Below are 19736 nucleotides of genomic sequence, written 5' to 3'. Positions count from 1 at the left end.
CACTAAATGTAACCCCCATTACCTTACACTGATTTCTTTCATCAGTTTTGTAATACTGAACAAGTTTTTCTTCCACCAAGTTGGCCAACTCTTCTGCATTATCCAGTGGTTCCCTTAAACAGTAAGACATCAAATTACCAATAGTTACTTCTTAAGCTGGGTACGCACCTCAGCGATGTGCCGACGCAACAATGCGATGTAAAGATATTTTGTACACACTGTATGATCTGCTGTATAATGATGTGATCTAACGCTACATGCTCAATGTAACAATACAGTGTGGCATCATCCCATCTGACATACATTTAGATGGATTTGGGTGTACACACTATACGATGGTTATTGCAATCCATCACAGATCGCAAGATCATCCAACATATTGTATATTGTGTACCCAATTTTACACTATAAGTCATCAGACATTAAAGTTAAACATTTATATTTGGAATACTAATGCTGGCCATACACTAGCGCGATTTCGTGCCGACAGCACTATTTTAGACGCCTCTTATGATGTATTGTGTGCAAATCGTGCAGTATTTAGGTACGAATACGATCCGATGCTCGCTCCTGCTGCTCTTATATCGTATCTTATGATCACACGTGCAGCTCATATTATCCGTCGTAATCGTATGCAGATCGTGCTGTGTATTTGCGCACTCTATGCATCATGCAGCCGACCGGCGTCATTTGAGTGACATTTTCCTCTATTTAAATCTATTACGATTGCATGTTTTTAGCGAGGCACACGATCAATCGTATCACGACCTGTCGTATAGGGGCGAATGATCGCACGTGAGATTGTATGTACATCGTGTGTCAAAAAGCACCAAATCGTGGACTGCCAGGGAGTTCAAGGGAAATCTTATGGTGAATCACATCTTATGCTGGTCGTACTAGAGTATGGCCAGCATTAGAGAGGGGGGGCACTTGTTAATGGAATAGAGATATCATAGCACAAATAAATGCATAATGCGTTAATCAAAACGGACAAAACACGGTTTCTCTGTATGTTTCCAGTTTCACGATGATGTTGGATGAATCCACAATGACACTACCTTTTGTAGCGGACCCCAGGGTTTTCATCCAGAGTTGCACAGAGGGTCACTATTTGCTCAGCAATGGACTGCATTGCAGATTCCTTGTCCACAGCCTTATCTGGACTGTACATTAGGTGAAAAGGATCAGCAATATTTAGCAAGAACACCTAAAGAGAGCAAGAAACCCCTTATAAACATAAAACTGAATAAATGGCATACAATGTATAGAAGCAGAAAATTATGGCCAAAAGGTTTAGTCATTGGAATTACCTGAGATTCTTTAGGGAAGAAGGAAATATTGACCTCCTTGCATCTGCGTATGGTTTTGGGCTGGCATGATTTTAGTTTGGAGAACAAGGAGTCAGAACATGCTGTAAAACAAATTTTCTGTGACTATAAGAAAATGGAAAAATACTTATTATGCTGTAATAGCATGCATTGTATTTGTCTAGTATGTCTAATCATTCAGATGGGGTTTCCTGTCTCTCTGAATATATCATGTGTTAATGGGACACCCCGTTGAGATAAAATAATACATCCTACCCAGTGGGCAAATGGTTGTGAGCTAGGAAATACTGTAGTCATTTTTTCTCCAACATTAGTAAACATGATTTCTTTCAGCACAAAAAAGGAAAACAGGTTTATGGCAAAACCCTATACCTAAATTATATTATTTAACAAGAATGAGGACACTTTTGGTCAGATTTTTATAAGCTAAATAGAGTTGCCAGCATTAAATATCCAAGCTATTCCCATGTGAGGAAGCCTTACATTGCATTATAGGTCACGTTATGAGTGATGGTGGAGTTTGTGTAACACACATTCATGGAGAATCTCCAATGACATCAGTATATAATGTTAATATAAACAGGACATTCTGTGTCAGAACATGCTAATTATACACGAACGTTAATTAATCAATACTTTCCAATGTGGAAGATCATGTCATTTTCCAGCACCAAGGTCATGGCTGCAGCAGCTCCCAAGCTGCAAATTATAGTAAGTAATGGGCAGTAATCTCTGATTTAGTTACTGCTGCAGCCCTGGCACTATCAGTCCCATGAGGAGCAGAAAGATAACTAAGAGGTAGGTAAGGACTAGCATTGTGAGTCTATGAAAAAGGGAGACTGTGATTTTATTGAAACTTATGTTTTATAAGCAATACTGTACTCAATTATTAAGGATATTAAATTAAACTTTGATTGGCCTGTAAAAAAAGACTTGGTAAATAATATGAGATATGCTAAGAACTTACCCTTGTTATCTCTATTTCTACGAAGTCCATAGGGTTCCACGGGATACCTTGGGGTATATGCGATGGCGGCAGACATCGGGCACCTCAGAGTTAAAGTTTTCAGCCTCCCAGGATGCACTGGGGTCCCTCTCCTATACCCCGCCCCCGAGCCAAGGCAAGTCAGTTACGTAACAAGCCATAGGCCGGAGGAGGAAAAGAAAGAGAGAGAAGAAAGTTCTGGAAGAATCACACTCTCACCAGAAGGAGACGGAAAAACCGGTGACCAGAGCAAAGCCCATCTGCAGTACAGGTGCGACAGGGCGGGAGTCCTGTGGAACCCTATGGACGTCGTAGAAATAGAGATAGAGAAATAGAGGGTAAGTGCTTACCATATCGCATATTTTCTACTTTAGGGTCCATAGGGTATCCACAGGATACCTTGGGGATGTCCCAAAGCAGTATCCTTTAAGGGTGGGGAAGCTCCTGTGCTGAAAGGAGAATCCACCGCCTGAATGAAGCATCCTGAGAGGCGAAGGTGTGAATTGCATAATACCTCACAAAGTATGGACAGAAGACCATGTGGCTGCCTTGCAAAGCTGAACAGCAGAGGCAACATGGTGAGCTGCCCACGAAGGACCGACAGACCTAGTGGAATGAGCTTTAACAGAGGATGGAACAGGAAGGCCTTCATGAATGTAAGCCTCAGAAATTGCCATGCAAATCCATCCTGCCAAAGTTTGCTTAGTGGCAGGCCAACCCTTCTTACAGAAGCCATAGAGGACAAACAAGGAGTCCGACTTCTAAATGAATTGGTACGGTCAACATAAATCCTTAGAGCACGTACCACATCCAAGGAGGCCTCACCAGCTGAGAGGTCTGGAGACCTAAAGGCCGGCACAATGATTGTTAATGTTAATGTCGAAACTAGATACCACCTTAGGTAGGAAACCAGGGCCAGTGCGAAGCAACGCCTTGTCCCTATGAAAAATTAGAAAGGGAGATCGACATGATAGAGCCCCCAATTCTGAGACCCTTCTGGCCGAAGCAATGGCCAGAAGAAACACAGTCTTAGCTGTAAGCCATTGTAAATCCACTGAGCCCAGTGGTTCAAATGGTGGTCCTTGAAGAGCCCTCAGGACCACATCCAAATCCCAAGGAGCCACTGGTGGAACAAAGTGAGGCTGAATACGAAGTACACCTTGCAGTAAGGTGCGAACATCAGGAAGAGCAGCAATCCTACGCTGAAACCACACTGACAGGGCAGAAACTTGCACCTTCAGAGGAGCAAGACCGTGATCTAAGCCCGCCTGTAGGAAAGCCAACACCCTGGATATTCTGAACACCTGAGGATCATAGCCTCTAGGACGACACCATTCAAAGAAAGTATGCCATACTCGGTGGTAAATTCCTGCAGACACAGGCTTCTGAGCTCTGAACATGGTGTTAACTACAGAGCTGGAAACACAGCTGGACCTTAAGAGGGCCGTCTCAACAGCCACGCCGTCAAAGACAGACGAGTCAGGTCCGGGTAATGGAAAGGACCCGAGACAACAGGTCCGGACGTTGAGGAAACAGCATCAGAGTGTCTACAGAGAGAGACTCCGAAGATCTGAGTACAAGTGATGTCTGGGCCACGCTGGAGCTATCAACAGGAGTGTGCCTCCTTCTAGCTTGAATTTTCGAACCACTCGAGGAAGAAGGGAGAATGGAGGGAAGAGGAACGCAAACTGGAAGGTCCACCGGACCGACAGAGCGTCCACCAGAAGAGCCTCCATGTCTCTTGTTCTTGACCCGTACACAGGCAGCTTGTTGTTGTGTCGGGAGGCCATGAGATCTACCTCTGGAAGGCCTCACTTGTTCACCAGGAGTTGAAACACCTCCTGGTGAAAAGACCATTCTCCTGGATGCACTTCTTGATGGCTGAGAAAGTCTGTTTCCCAGTTGAGGACTCCCGGTATGAACACCGCCGAGATGGCAGGGAGGTTGCCCTCCGCCCAACTCAGGATGCGGGACACCTCTGCTAGTGCCGCCTGAGTTCAGGTTCCTCCTTGGCGGTTTATGTAAACCACCGTGGTGGCGTTGTCTGATTGTACCTGCACAGGTTTTCCATGGAGAACATGTTTTGCTTGCTGGAGAGCTTTGAATACTGCCCGAAGATCCAAGATGTTTATTGGAAGCGCAGATTCTGCTGGAGTCCACCTGTCCTGGAACAAGTGTGGACCAGTCACTGCTCCCCAGCCTCGGAGACTGATGTCCATTGTCAGGAGGACCCAGTTTGCCACCCAAAAGGGGCGTCCCTTGTTCAGATGAGTCATCTGCAGCCACCAGGCCAGAGACAGACGTACCTCCGAAGAAAGCACCATGGTCTGTGTCTTTATCCGATGAGACAACCCATTCCATCTGGAGAGGATCAATTTCTGCAGAGGTCTGGAGTGAAACTGGGCATATTCCACCATGTCGAACATTGACACCATGGAGCCCAGTAACCTCATCACCGAGTGAACAGACACCAGGCGACTCTGAAGGCAACTGCGTACCTTTACCTGTAATGCAGAGATCTTTTCCTCAGTCACAAAGATCCTCTGTTGTTGAGAGTTCAACAAGGCCACGAGATGGAGCATCCTCTGAAAGGGAACCAGGGTGGATTTCTTCCAGTTTATCAACCAGCCGTGATTCTGCAACACAGATATTGTCAGTTGCAGATGGTGCTGGAGGATCTCTGATAGACCCTGCTAACAACAGAAGGTTGTCCAGATAAGGCAACAAGCGGACCCCCTGCATCCGCAGGTGGGCTGCAATGACCGCCATGACTTTGGTAAAGACTCGAGGCGCTGTGGCCAGACCAAAGGGAAGTGCCTGGAACTGAAAATGTTGGTTGAGCACTGCAAACCTGAGGAACTGCTGGTGTGCTAAGATAATAGGGACATGCAGGTAGGCATCCTGAATGTCCAACACCACCATGAAATCCCCAGGCTCCATTGCCAGAATAACGGAACGCCGGGTCTCCATCCTGAACAGAGGAACCCTCAAGGACTTGTTGAGGGATTTGAGGTTGAGGATGGGTCGGTAAGACCCATTGGGTTTCTGCACCAGAAAGAGATTGGAATAGAAACCTGTGCCCCTCTGGGATAACGGAACAGGCACTATAACTCCAGCCTGGATCATAGAATGCAACACCTTTTGGAGTTCCAGGGCCTTGTCCTGATCTGACGGAAGGCCTGTGGTGAAAAACCGGTTGGGAGGCCTTCGCCAGAAGGACAGGGCATACCCCCGGGGGACCACCTCGTGTACCCAAGTGTCCCTGGTAGTCAGGTACCAGCACTGGGCAAACTGAAGCAGGTGGCCTCCCACTCTGGGGTCCCCCAAGGGAAGGCTCGTCCTGTCAGGCTGAAGGCTTATCCTCCGACTTTAGAGCAGGACGTCTTGTACTCCAAGCCGGCTTCTTTGGCTTGGCAGATTTTCTGTTACCTGACTGTCTGGGAAAGGACTGGATCTTGGACTTACCCTGGGCCCTATAAGGCCGAAAGGACGAAGTACCAGACCTTGATGGGACTGTAGCCGATGGCAAACACGCAGATTTAGCTGCTGCCAGAGTGGCCACAAGTTTGTCCAGGTCAGGGCCAAACAGGACCTGTCCATTAAAAGGGCAAGTATTCCAATCCCTTCTTGGAATCTGCGTCTACTTTCCAAGAGCGCAACCACAGGGAGCGGCGAGCCGCTACTGTTGCCGAGGAGATTCTGGAAGTGAGGAGACCTATTTCTACTTCAGGGTCCATAGGGTATCCACAGGATACCTTGGGGTATAGGTGATGACGTCAGGCATCGGGCACCATAGAGTTAAGTTTTCAGCCTCCCAGGATGCACTAGGGTCCCCCTCCTATACCCCGCCCCCGAGCCAAGGCATCTCAGTTTCGCTGGTGCCCTGCTCGGAGTCGGAGCACATGATTAGAGGGGGGCTAAGAATAGCCCCGGAAGTTTTCTTCAAGGCAGCTGTGGCTGCACATCTGGGAGTACAGCATGGACAATCACTGCTGACGTCCATGCTGTCTCCCCTACACTCCGCTGGTAAGCATCTGGGATCACAGCTAGCGGTGACCCCAGATGTTCCGGACCATGGGCGGATTCAACGGGAGCAGGTAAGCAGCGGGGGTCCAGCGGTGAGTCCCTGCTGAGCACATGGTCTAGAGTCCCCAGGCAGGGGGCTCCCTGGGGACTGGCTGCAGCGTGGAGCCAGGTAACTAACCTGCGCTTCCACTACCCCCCTGGGACAGCGGGCCGAGGCTGAGCGGCAAGCGCTGCGGCGTCCCAGGGGTTAATTGCATGCCAGGGGAGCGCGCTTTCCCTGTACACAGCCGGCGCCTCCCCCGCTGCACACAGCCTTCTCTGCGCTGCCGATTGGTCCTGTGGCAGCGCTCCTCCCTGCTCCTCGGTAGCCATCTTTGTATGGTGAACGCTGCTGGAGCTGCTGACGGTGGCATCGCGGTCTGGGTCCCCCGGCATACCTCTCCTCCGTTGATACAGGTCTGTGTATGTCGCGGTGTATCCTACCAGACTCTGTCTGTGTAGTTGAGGAACAGCGCTGATAGTGCAGGGATTTATTTCTTCTGCATTGTATGTGACTTCTGCTAGCGTCTGCTGCCTGTACTTTCACTTTCTACTGTCAGCCATTTTACTGTCCCTGCTCTTCCTCTGCTAAAGCCCTTGCGGTGCGGTGATTGCAGGGCGGTTCTCCCACTATACTAACGAGTATCAGTGAGAGGGGTCACATACTTACCATCATGTCAGAGTGAATTTCCTCTCCAGCTTATGTGTACTAAGTGCAATGTACCAATAGCGGAGGGGGAGGGTTACGCGGAGGGGCTATGTCGGCAGTGTTATTTATTGGCGCGGCCAATTACTGTCACGGCTCCGGTACAGGAACCGCCCTGGGCTTGTTTCGCTAAAGCGCTTACAACCCTAGTGGGCCAGTTAGCTCCGCCACCTGCGTTTTCCCAGATGGGATTGTCCCAGCAGTCAGTGGTGTCGTCACCCATGCAGGGCTTCCCGAGACAACTGATGGTACCCCACAGTCTCCCTATTTCCCCTCCCCAAGTTTCACAGGAGCCTGTGTGGGTTAATTCACTGACAAATTCGGTACAGCATTTGTCGGACGTGTTACAAGGGGAGTCTGTGTTGCGGCCACATAAGTGGCCTGTGGCGTCTCTGTCTGCTCCTTATGAGGATGACGACGTGACGTCCGATGATGGGGAGATTCTGGATCTATCTGACCAAGAACCTCTTCGTACTAAAGAGTCGGACGCTAAGTCCAAGGTTTATATTCCTGGCCTTATTCGGGCAGTCCGCACGGCTTTTAGTTATTGAGGATGACGATCCTCCGGTGTCCAAGTCCAAATATGCCTTTTTTAAGGATATTAAGGGTGACGCCACAGTGTTTCCTCTTTCGGGTCAGTTAGTAGACCATTTAGAGGTGGCGTGGAAACACCCTGGTAAATGGTATCAGCCTCAAAGACGCTTAGTGGTGGCTTACCCGTTTGCGGACAATTATTTTTCTAAGTGGGAATCCCCTCCACAAGTGGATTCTCATGTGACACGCCTAGTCCGAAGTGCCACCTTGCCCATGCCCTCCATGTCCTCCTTGAAGGATGCTACGGACCGCAAGGTGGAAATCTGCCTAAAGTCCATTTATTCCCTTGCGAGGGGGGCATCCAGACCAGCTATGGCCGTATGTTCGGTAGCCAGAGCTATGGAGCGCTGGGCTGATAGTTTGGAGGTGTCTTTGGATTCCGACTGCTCGGCTGAACAGGCCGAGTTGGTAGGTAATCTCCGGGATTCGGCCACTTACATCAATGAAGCGGCCTTGGATATCAGTATCCTCACATCTAGGATTTCTTCGGCTGCTGTTGCTGCTCGACGCACCTTATGGTTGCGATCTTGGAAGGCAGATGCTGATTCCAAAAAGGGCTTAGAAGCTTTGCCCTTTAATGGAGAAGTCCTATTTGGTCCGGATCTGGACAAAATTGTAGCCACGCTGACGGCAGCCAAATCTGCATGTCTCCCGTCTGCTGCGGTCCCTTCAAGTTTAGGTACGTCGTCCTTTCGGCCTTATAGGGCCCAGGGTAGGCCTAAAGCACAGTCTTTTCCCCTGACAGGCTGGGCCCAAGAAATCGGCCAAGCCCAGGAAACAGTCCTGGAGTACCAGACGTCCGGCCCCTAAGTCTGATGACAAACCTGCGGCCTGACGGTCCGGGCCTCCCTTTGGGGGATCCCAAAGTGGGAGGCCACCTGCTGCAGTTCGCCCAGTGTTGGTCGATAACCACGACAGATGATTGGGTTCACGAGGTGGTTTCTCACGGGTATGCCCTCTCCTTCCGGCACAGGCCCCCATCCCGGTTCTTCACCACGGGCCTTCCATCAGACCGGAACAAATCCTTGGAATTGCGGAAGGTTTTGCACACTATGCTCCAGGCTGGAGTTATAGTGCCTGTTCCATTCTCCCAGAGGGGCCAGGGTTTCTATTCCAATATATTTTTGGTGCAGAAACCCAATGGGTCGTACCGTCTGATTCTCAACCTCTAGGCCCTCAACAAGTCCTTGCGGGTGCCGCGATTTCGGATGGAGACCATACGGTCCATCATTCTGGCTCTGGAACCTGGGGATTACATGGTGTCATTGGACATACAGGACGCTTACCTGCATGTCCCTATTCTTTTGCGCCATCAGCAGTTCCTCAGGTTTGCAATCCGCAACGATCACTTCCAGTTCCGGGCATTACCTTTTGGCCTGGCAACAGCACCACGTGTGTTCACCAAGGTTATGGCGGCTTACCTGCGGCTGCAGGGAGTCCGCATGTTGCCGCACCTGGACAACCTTCTGTTGGTGGCAGGATCTCCAGAGCTGGCAAAAGTCCACCCTGATCCCATCTCAGAGGATTCTGCACCTCGGAGCCTTATTGGACTCCAGACAGCAGAGGATCTTTGTGACGGAGGAAAAGATCTCTGCCTTAAAGTTGAGGGTGTGCAGTTGTCTACATAGTCGCCGAGTGTCTCTGCACTTGGCGATGAGGTTGCTGGGCTCCATGGTGTCAGTATTCGACATGGTGGAATATGCCCAGTTTCCCTCCAGACCTCTGCAGCAATTGATCCTGTATAAATGGAATGGACTGCCTCAGAGTCTAAAGTCCCAGACGATGGTGCTCACTCCGAAGGTTCGCCTGTCTCTAGCCTGGTGGTTGCAGACGACTCATCTCAACAAGGGTCGTCCATTTTGGGTGGCGAACTGAGTCCTGTTAACAACGGACGCCAGTCTTCGGGGCTGGAGAGCTGTCACGGGTCCACACTTATTCCAGGGCAGGTGGACTCAGGCAGAACAGGAGCTTCCAATAAACATCTTGGAACTCCGCGCTGTTTGCAATGCTCTCCAGCAGGCACATCGGGTTCTCCAAGGTCACCCCGTGCAGGTCCAGTCAGACAACGCCACCACCGTGGCCTACCTAAATTGGCAAGGAGGAACCCGAAGTAGGGCGGCACTCGTAGAGGTGTCCCGCATGCTGGTCTGGGCGGAGCGCAATCTCCCGGCTATATCAGCAGTATTCATCCCGGGAGTCCTCAACTGGGAGGCGGATTTTCTCAGTCGCCAGGACGTACATCCGGGGGAATGGTCTCTGCACCAGGACGTCTTTCAACTTCTGGTGGACAGGTGGGGTCTTCCAGAGATAGACCTCATGGCGTCTCGGCACAACAACAACTGGCCGATGTACGGGTCTCGCACAAGAGACGAAAAGGCGTCTCTGGTGGATGCTCTGTCCGTCCAGTGGACGTTCGGGTTTACTTATCTCTTTCCTCCGTTTTCCCTTCTTCCTCTGGTAATCCGGAAATTCAAACAGGAAGGAGGTACGCTCCGGTTGATAGCTTCCGCGTGGCCCAGGCGGCACTGGTTCTCAGACCTTCCGTGGACATTCCTCTGCGGTTGCCGCTACGACCGGACCTGCTATCACAGGGTCCTTGTCTTCACCCGGACCTGGCTCGGCTGTCTTTGACGGCGTGGCTGTTGAGAAGGCCATGTTAAGGTCCAGGGGGTTTTCCAGCTCTGTGGTACAAACCATGCTAAGAGCTCGGAAACCATCCTCTGCAAGAATATACCAACGTGTGTGGCATACGTTCTTCCAGTGGTGTCGACCGAGAGGTTATGCCCCTCAGGAGTTCCGTCTGTCTAAAGTGTTAGCTTTCCTACAGGCGGGGCTAGACCATGGGCTGCGCCTTGCTTCTCTGAAGGTGCAGGTGTCTGCCCTGTCAGTCTGGTTCCATCGTAGGATTGCTGCGATCCCTGATGTACGCACCTTTATGCAAGGTGTTCTTCGCATTCAGCCACCTTTTGTTCCACCGGTGGCGCCTTGGGATTTAGCTGTGGTCCTGAGGGCTCTCCAGGGACTGCCGTTTGAACCACTGGGCTCAGTGGACCTTAAATGGCTGACAGCTAAAACAATATGCCTTCTGGCCATTGCTTCGGCCAGATGTGTTTCTGACTTAGGGGCTCTCTCCTGTAGACCCCCTTTCCTGATTTTTCATAGGAACAGGGCGGTGCTGCGCACTCGTCCTGGATTCCTTCCCAAAGTTGTTTCAAGTTTCCATATCAACTAGGAAATCGTCGTGCCGGATTTTAAATCACTTGATCTTTCAGCGGGTGAGGCCACTTTGGACGTTGTGCGGGCCTTAAGGATTTATGTTGACTGCACTTTTTCGTTTAGGAAGTCGGACGCCTTGTTTGTCCTCTTTGGCTTCCGTAAAAAGGGTTGGCCTGCTTCAAAGCAAACTTTGGCAGGTTGGATTCGTATGGCAATTTCAGAAGCTTTTCTTCATGAAGGCCTTCGGTTCCATCCTTTGTAAGGGCTCATTCCACTAGGTCCGTGGGTCCTTCGTGGGCAGCTCGACGTGGTGCCTCTGCAGTCCAGATCTGCAAGGCTGCCACGTGGTCCTCTGTCCATACCTTTTGTGAGGTATTACGCGTTTGACACCTTTGCCTCTCAGGATGCTTCATTCGGGCGGCAGATTCTCCTTTCAGCACAGGAGCGTCCCCACCCTTAAAGGATACTGCTTTGGGACATCTCCAAGGTATCCTGTGGATACCCTATGGACCCTGATGTAGAAAATATGAGATATGGTAAGAACTTACCTTTGTTATCTCTATTTCTACGAAGTCCATAGGGTTCCACAGGACTCCCGCCCTGTCGCACCTGTGCTGCAGATGGGCTTTACTCTGGTCACCAGTTTTTTCCGTCTCCCTCTGGTAAGAATGTGATTCTTGTGTGTGTCCAGATCTTTTTTCTCTCTCTTCCTTCTCCTCCTCCGGCCTATGGCTTGGTACGTAACTGAGATGCATTGGCTCGGGGGCGGGGTATAGGAGGGGGACCCTAGTGTATCCTGGGAGGCAGAAAACTTAACTATGGTGCCCGATGCCTGACGTCATCACCTATACCCCAAGGTATGCTGTGGAACCCTATGGACTTCGTAGAAATAGAGATAAAGGTAAGTTCTTACCATATCTCATATTATCTAAGGATGCCTCATTGATGTACGTGGTGGAGTCTCTGAGATTGCCCACTAACTTCACCTGTTCAGGAGAAGAATCAGTGTCCAGAGACGCTTCCAAGGTATCTGCCCACCGCTCCATGGCTCTGGCCACCCAGCACACGACCGTAGCCAGTCTGGAAGCCCCTCCAAGGGAATAAATGGATTTTAGGCATATTTCCACCTTGCGATCCGTAACATCCTTTAAGGAAGACATGGGCAATGTAGCACTCCTCACTAGGCGTGTGACATGGGAATCCACCTGTGGAGGTGTTTCCCATTTTGAAAAATAATAATTAAATGCAAATGGGTATGCAAAGGCCAAGCGTTTTTGAGGCTGGAACCGCTTACCCGGATTTTTCCACGCCTCCTCTAAATGATCCACTAACTGACCAGACAGAGGAAATACAGTGGCATCTCCTTTAACATCCTGAAAGAAGGTGTATTTAGATTTGGCCACAGGGGGATCCTCATCCTCACGGACTGCCCGTATAAGGCCGGGTATATAGACTTTAGTTTTAGATTCCACCTCCTTTGCACGAAGGGGCTCTTGGTCTGAAAACTCAATCATTTCACAGTCATCATCATACTGAGCCGTCTGAGACAATAAAGGTCGCTTAGAAGGCCGCAATGGTGACAGCCCCTGTAAAACGTCTGTCAGGTGTTGTACCATAGTGGACAATTATATCACCCACACTCAACTGCCTGGGGAACCCCTGCATGGGTGATGAGACTACCGTCTGCTGCGATAACCCCATCTGGGATATGCAATGGGCGTCGTCAACTGGCCCACAAGGGTTGTAAGTTCCTTAGCAAAACAAGCCCAGGGCGGTTCCTGCACAGGCGCAGTGACAGTAATCGGGCGTGATATAAGATAACATGCCCTGCATAAACCCTCAGCGTTCACATATCCCTCTGCTAACAGATAGTCACTTTCAATGCAGAAATAATTAACTAACCTGCACTACAAGCACTGTGACCAACTACACAGACCAGAGCCTGGTAGGAAACAGTGCTGCACACTCTGACCCTATCGGAGGAGAGGTATGCGAGAAGACCTGGACAGCGATGCCACCTGTATCAAACTCCAACAGCGTTTGCACACTTCCTAGAAAATGGCCGTCGAGGAGCTGAGAGGAGGTGGGGGTCGGGGGAGGAGCGCTGACACAGCTCACCAGACCACTGTGGAAAGACACAGTGCAGCGGGGGAGGCGCCGGCTATGAGACAGGGAAGGCGCGCTCCCCTGGCATGCTACTAACCCCTGGGATGCTGGAGCATATCCACACTGCTGCAGCCCGCTGTCCCTAGTGGTCTAGTGGAAAGCGCAGGATCAGTACCTGGCTCCATGCGCAGCCTGTCCCCAGGGAGCCCCCTGCCTGAGGACCAAATGACTGTGAATCGGCGGGTACCCTCCGCAGGACCCCGACGCTTACCTGACCACTTGAATCCGGTCACAGTCAGGGATATTCCGGGGTCACCGCTAGCTGCGACCCCAGACACCCACCAGCATCACCAAATCAATACCGGTGTTCTGGTCCGGTGGGTGAAGGAGCAACAGCATAGACGTCTGGATGACTGTCAATGCTGTACAGCTCATCTTGTGCAGCAAAGCTGCTTGAAAATAAACTTCAGGGGCTGTAACAGCCCCCCTTTGAATATGGTGATCCAACTCCGAGCTGAGCACCTACGAAAACTGATTTGCCTTGGCTCGAGGGCGGGGTATAGGAGAGGGACCCCAGTGCATCCTGGGAGGATAGAACTAACTCTGAGGTGCCCATGTCTGCCGCCATCGCCTATACCCCAAGGTAACCTGTGGATACCCTATGGACCCTGAAGTAGAAAATGAGAGTTATGGTAAGAACTTATATTTGTTAACTCTCTTTCTTCAAAGTTCATAGGGTCCACAGAGAGACCTTGGGGTGTAGGTGATGGGAACCAATCCAGGCACCACGCAGTTAAAGTTTTCAGCTCCAAGGATGTATTGGGTCCACTCTCCCTATACCCCCGCCCCCGAGCCACCTCAGTTGGTAACAAGCCAAAGACAGGAGGAGGATAAGAGAGAAGGAAGACTGGAACACTCAAGAATCACTCTCACAGAGAAGAGACGGGAAACAATAGCCCATATGAAGCCAGGTGCATCAGGGTGGGTGCACTGTGGACCCTATGGACTTTGAAGAAAGAGTTAAAAGGTAAGTTCTTACCATAACTCATTTTCTTCTTCAGGGGCCATAGGCTCCACAGGGAGAACTTGGGGATGCCCCAAATCGGTCCTTCTAAGGGTGGGGACGCTCCTGCACTGAGAGGAGAATCCGATGCCCAAAGGAAGCATCCTGAGAGGCAAAGGTATCAAATGCATAGAACCTAAAAAAAAGTCTCAACAGAAGACCACGTGGCCACCTTGCAAAGCTGAACAGCCAAGGTGCCACGGCGAGCTGCCCACGAGGGACCCACAGACCGAGTAGAATGAGCCTTAACAGAAGACGGAACACACAGGTCTGCCTGCGTGTAAACTTCTGAGATAGTCATAGGTACTATAATTTCCTGATTAATATGGAAACTAGACACAACCTTAGGAAAGAACTCAGGGCAAGTACAAAGCACCGCCCTGTACTGGTGAAATATCAGAAAAGGAGGATGACAGGAGAGTGCCCCCAATTCTGACAACCAATGCAATAGTCAGTAGAAAAAGAGTCTTAGCTGTTAACCACTTAAGATCTGCTGAGTCTAGTGGTTCAAATGGAAGACCCTGGAGGGCCTTAAGAACTACTGCCAAATCCCAAGGAGCCACTGGTGGAACAAAGGGAGATTGAATCCGGAGGACCCCCTGGAGGAAGGTGCGGATATCCGGAAGTGGGGCAATTCTGCGTTGGAACCACACTGACAGTGCAGAGACATGCACTTTCAACGAGGCCTGGCGTAGGCCGAAGTCCAACCCAGCTTGAAGGAAGGAATGCCAGTATTCTGGAAATTCGAAACACCTGAGGGTCGTAATCTCTTGTACAACACCACTGGAAATATGTATGCCACACTCTGTGGTAGATCTTGGCGGAGGCAGATTTACACACTCTAAGCATCGTGTTGATGCAGAGATAAAGAATCCTTTGGACCTTAGGAGGGATGTCTCAAGAGCCACGCCATCAAAGACAGACAATCCTGGTCCAGGTAAAGGCAAGATCCCGGAGACAACAGGTCCGGACATTGAGGCAGCAGGAACGGAGTGTCGATGGAGAGACTCCAAAGATCTGAGTACCAATGACGTCTGGGCCAAGCTGGTGCCACCAGCAGGACAGTGCCTCAGTCTTGCTTGAACTTCTGAAGAACTCGAGGAAGCAGAGAGACTGGAGGAAATAGGTACGCAAACCGGAAGGTCCATTTTACTGACAGAGCACCCACCATGCTTGCTTCGACATCGCTTGTTCTGGATCCATACACAGGTAACTTGTGATTGTGTCAGGAGGCCATGAGGTCCACTCCTCTGGGAGACCCCATTTGTCCACTAGGAGTTGAAACACCTCTTGGTGAAGAGACCATTCCACTGGATGCACGTCGTGACGGCTGAGGAAGTCCACTTCCCAATTGAGAACTCCCGGAATGAACACTGTCGTAATGGCCGTGAGAGGAGATTCTGCCCATGTCAGAATGCGTGACAATTCTGTCATTGCTGCCCGACTTCGAGTGCCTCCCTGATGGTTGATGTAAGCCACTGTGGTGGTGTTGTCGGACTGAACCTGCACGGGCTTCCGTGAAGAATGTGCTTTGCCATCATGAGGGCCTTGTACACAGCCCGAAGTTCCAATATGTTGATGGGCAGGTATGCTTCTACCGTTGTCCACCGGCCCTGAAAGGAGTGTGGACCGGTCACTGCGCCCCATCCCGGGAGACTGCCGTCTGTTGTTAGGAGTATCCAGTCCGGGATCCAAAAGAGGCGACCCTTGGTTAGATGAGATTTCTGGAGCCACCAAGAGAGGGACAAACACACCTCCGGAGAGAGTACCATAGTCAGAGCTCTGAACCGGTGGGGTAATCCGTTCCACCTGGAGTGGATCAGCCCCTGCAGGGGCCTGGAATGGAACCGAGCATATTCCACCATGTCGAATGTGGACACCATGAATCCCAGAACCTGCATTGCCGAGTGGACTGACACCCGGTGACTGTGGAGACATCTGCATACTCGCAACTGCAGTGTGGAGATCTTTTCTGGAGTTATAAAGATTCTCTGCTGGTGAGAGTCCAGAAGGGCTCCCAAATGAACCATCCTTTGTGAGGGAATTAGGGAGGACTTTCTCCAATTGATTAACCACCCGTGTGCTAGTAGACAAGCAACTGTAAGTTGTAGGTGGCGGTGAAGCAATTCTGGAGAACTCGCCAACAACAGGAGGTCGTCCAGATATGGCAGGAGCCGGATACCATGACTCCGCAGGTGGTCTGCCATGACAGCCATAATTTTGGTAAATACCCTTGGAGCCATGGATAGGCCAAAGGGTAGAGCCCAAAACTGGAAGTGTCATTGCAGTATAGCAAACCGCAGATAACACTGGTGAGAAAGCGTTATGAGAATATGTAGGTATGCATACTGAATGTCAAGTGATACCATGTAATCCCTAGGTTCCATAGCCAGTATGATGGATTGTAAGGTTTCCATCCTGAATCTGGGCACTCTGAGGAACTTGTTCAGAGATTTGAGGTTGAGGATAGGCCGATGAGACCCGTTCGGTTTCTGAAACAGAAAGAGTAGAATAATAACCAGTCCCTTGTTGAGATAGTGGAACTGGTACAATTACCCCTTCTTGCAGCAAGAACTTTATATATTTCTGGATCTGCAAGGCATTGGGTTTGTCTGAAGGAGGGCCTGTGCAGAAAAACTGGTGGGGAGGCCTTCGAAGGAATGAGAGGGCATAACCCTGAGAGACCACTTCTCTTACCCAAGCATCCTTGGTGGTTTGACACCAGCACTGGGCGAACTGAAGAAGTCGGCCTCCCACTCTGGGGTCCCCCCAGAGGGAGGACCGCCCCGACAGGCTGCAGGTTTATCCTCCTGTTTGGAAGCTGGGTGTCTTGTGCTTCAGGCTTGTTTCTTAGGCTTGCCAGTTTTCTTGCCAGCGGACTGACTAGGAAAGGACTGCCCATTGGCTTTTCCTTGAGGACAAAAGGACCTAAAGGAGGAGCTTTGAGACTTTGCAAGAGCAGATGCTGAGGGCAGAAATGCAGATTTTGATTTGGTTAACGTGTCAAACAAAATCTCCCCATTATAGGGTAAGGCCTCTAGGCCTTTCTTAGAATAGGTATATGCGCTCCAATAGCGTAACCACAGGAAACGGAGAGCAGACACGGCCACGGCCCTGGATGTCAGTAAACTAGCATCCAGAGCGGCCTCACCGATATATGCAGCTGCATCCCTAATATGGCAGACCAATGACACCTGATTCTCTGGAACTTCCAAGGAGTACTCAAGTGCATCGGTCCAACTCTCTAAAGCCTTAGCTACCCAGGAGATAGCCATGGACAGCCGGGTCACAGCTCCTGAAAGAGAGAATACACCTTCCTATCCATAGGATCCTTTAAGGAACAAAATGGAAGGCAAAGGTAACATTGCACTCTTAATTAACCGTGTAACGTGTGAATCCACTGCATGGGGTGATTCCCACTTCTTACAATGAGCCTCAGGAAATGGGCAACATGAGGTTAAACGTTTCTGAGGTTGATACCTCTTACCAGGTGATTGCCAGGCCTCAGCCATGTGATTCACCAGCTGATCTGACAGAGGGAATACTGTCAAAGAAACCTTTATCTGTTTAAACAGAGGGTGTTTGGATTTAGGGGATGGTTCGTCATCCTCTATAACCATTGCAGATCTGACCGCACGCACCAAGGCAGGAATATTAATCCTTGACTTAAGCTCCGCCTCTTGCCGAGGGGAGTCGGGGTTAGAGGTATCAGCCACCTCTACGTCATCAGATGACATCTCAGATTCTGACAGCTGTGTGGATTGAGATGACAACACAGGACGCTTAGCTGGTTGTACAGGTTTCTCACTCTGCAGCATGGTCTGAATGACTGTAGAGGTCGTAGCCAGACTCTATACTGAGGTAGAGAAAACATCCACCCATGGTGGAGGTCCACCCTGTAGTAATCCCACTGTGGAAATGACCACCTGCTGTGGTACAGGCGGTCCACAATGGAGGCTAGCATCTGAGAAAAAAAACGCCCAAGGGGGCTCCTGTACTGATGTCAGGTGGTTCGAGGCACATGGCGAGTTATAACACCTTATACATAACCCACCCCGAACCACATCCTCCTCACTGAAAACTGCAGTACATAATCTACAAGATTGCGGCATAAATACAGGAATGTGTTCATTACCCTTGTCAGACATGTCTGCGGGGTGAATGACACACAATAGCGCACTGTGGAGCGGATTCAGACCCGTTCGCTAGTATGCGTTCGCTCGTAGCTGGCCGATTTTCGCAATCTGCGCATGCATCACAGTGCGTGAACCACTGCAAAAGATCAGAATGCGTTCGCTCGCTGCGCATAGACAGCCCAGCAGAGTGAGTGACAGGAGAAGCAGTTTGAGGGTGGTGACAGGGGCTGGCCACTAAAAACGAGGGAGAGGTGGTGCGAACGCAGGCGCGCCTGAGCATCCTAATGCCGTTTTAGAGGCGTGCATAATTTAGAGGGAGCGTCATTGTACATCCCACCTGGCTGGTGTTTACACTGAAGTGATCGCAGTGCTTGCGGCATGGTATGATCAACCTCAAGCACTGCGATCGCATTCGATGTACCGATGGTTGCATACAATTACTGGTTATGACGTGCGCAAGTGGGCGTCTTAAGACAGGCCGGTGGGCGTCTGAATACACAATGCGATCGCACTCTGAGACATAGTGGGCGTGCTAATGCATTGTGTGTATATATGAAGTCAGGTATGAGCTACCCTAACAACACCTGTATTACGGCAGAACTGAGAGAAAAGGTATAGTCATCTGGTAGGAAATAGTGCTACATACGCTGACCCTGGGGCGAGTACGCTGACCCTGGGGAGAGGTATGCAGGGGGACCAGACCACGAACTGTCTTGGGAGAGCTGCGACTGCACACTTAGAAAATGGACGCCAGAGACTTCAGAGGGACTGCCATTATGTGCGGGTCCATCGCGAGTGCCGACCCGCCTTACCTGTCTCAATGTCCAGGTACAGTCTGGGCCCTCTCTGGGGGCCCTGGCTAGCGCTGACCCCTGGAACGCCCACCGAGATCCCCAGATCAGTACTGAAGCCGTGGCACTGGATGGGTGACGGTGCGGCAGCGCAGACATCCCACGGACAGTCTGCTGCTGTGCGTTCTAGTCACTTGTAGAAGTAAACTAAATAAAATAAAGAAGCTTTAGGTGCTGATTAACAGCCCCCCTGCAAAATGGTGACCCGACTCCGGCCAGGTACCAACGAAACTGGGGTGACTCTGGCTCGGGGGCGGGGTATAGGGAGAGTGGACCCAATGCATCCTGGGAGCTGAAAGCTTTAACTACGTGGTGCTCGGATTGGTTCCCATCACCTACACCCCAAGGTCTCCCTGTGGAGCCTATGGACCCTGAAGAAGAAAGAACTATGCTTTTTATATTATTATGAAACTATTCCTATATCCTTATTTAACATAGGGGGGCACATTATTCCACAAACTACTGTAAATACCTACATAAATCGTGAATTCTGATTATTATCAATAAGTTCTTATGTCAAATCAATGTTCATCAAGAAAACCAGTGTATTATAAAGGAACAATGCTCCCCCTACAGTTATTATTACAGCAACGGGTCTGATTGAAACACCTAAATTCAATAGTTAACAAGTTTGTTCATATAGTGTATCTGCAAGTTACAGTAAGGAGTGTATTACCAACATACAT

The 19736-nt window shown here is 50.3% G+C and overlaps 1 protein-coding gene across 1 annotated transcript in view; it reads right to left on the bottom strand.

The window, feature by feature from the left end:
• STXBP3 (syntaxin binding protein 3) overlaps positions 1-19736 on the bottom strand; it is a 103241-nt gene that overhangs the window by 55781 nt on the left and 27724 nt on the right. The window contains exons 6-8 of the mRNA XM_088464118.1: positions 1311-1411; positions 1059-1207; positions 23-113 (exon numbers count right to left, since the gene is read on the bottom strand). Of these exons, the coding sequence (XP_088320244.1) occupies positions 23-113; positions 1059-1207; positions 1311-1411 (341 nt within the window). The remainder of the gene's footprint in view (positions 1-22; positions 114-1058; positions 1208-1310; positions 1412-19736) is intronic.

The sequence above is a fragment of the Taudactylus pleione genome, unplaced genomic scaffold (genome assembly GCF_031769625.1).
Source record: "Taudactylus pleione unplaced genomic scaffold, aTauple2 ptg001594l, whole genome shotgun sequence".
In the NCBI taxonomy this organism is placed as follows: Eukaryota; Metazoa; Chordata; class Amphibia; order Anura; family Myobatrachidae; genus Taudactylus; species Taudactylus pleione.
This window is presented reverse-complemented; position numbering and strand designations above follow the sequence as displayed.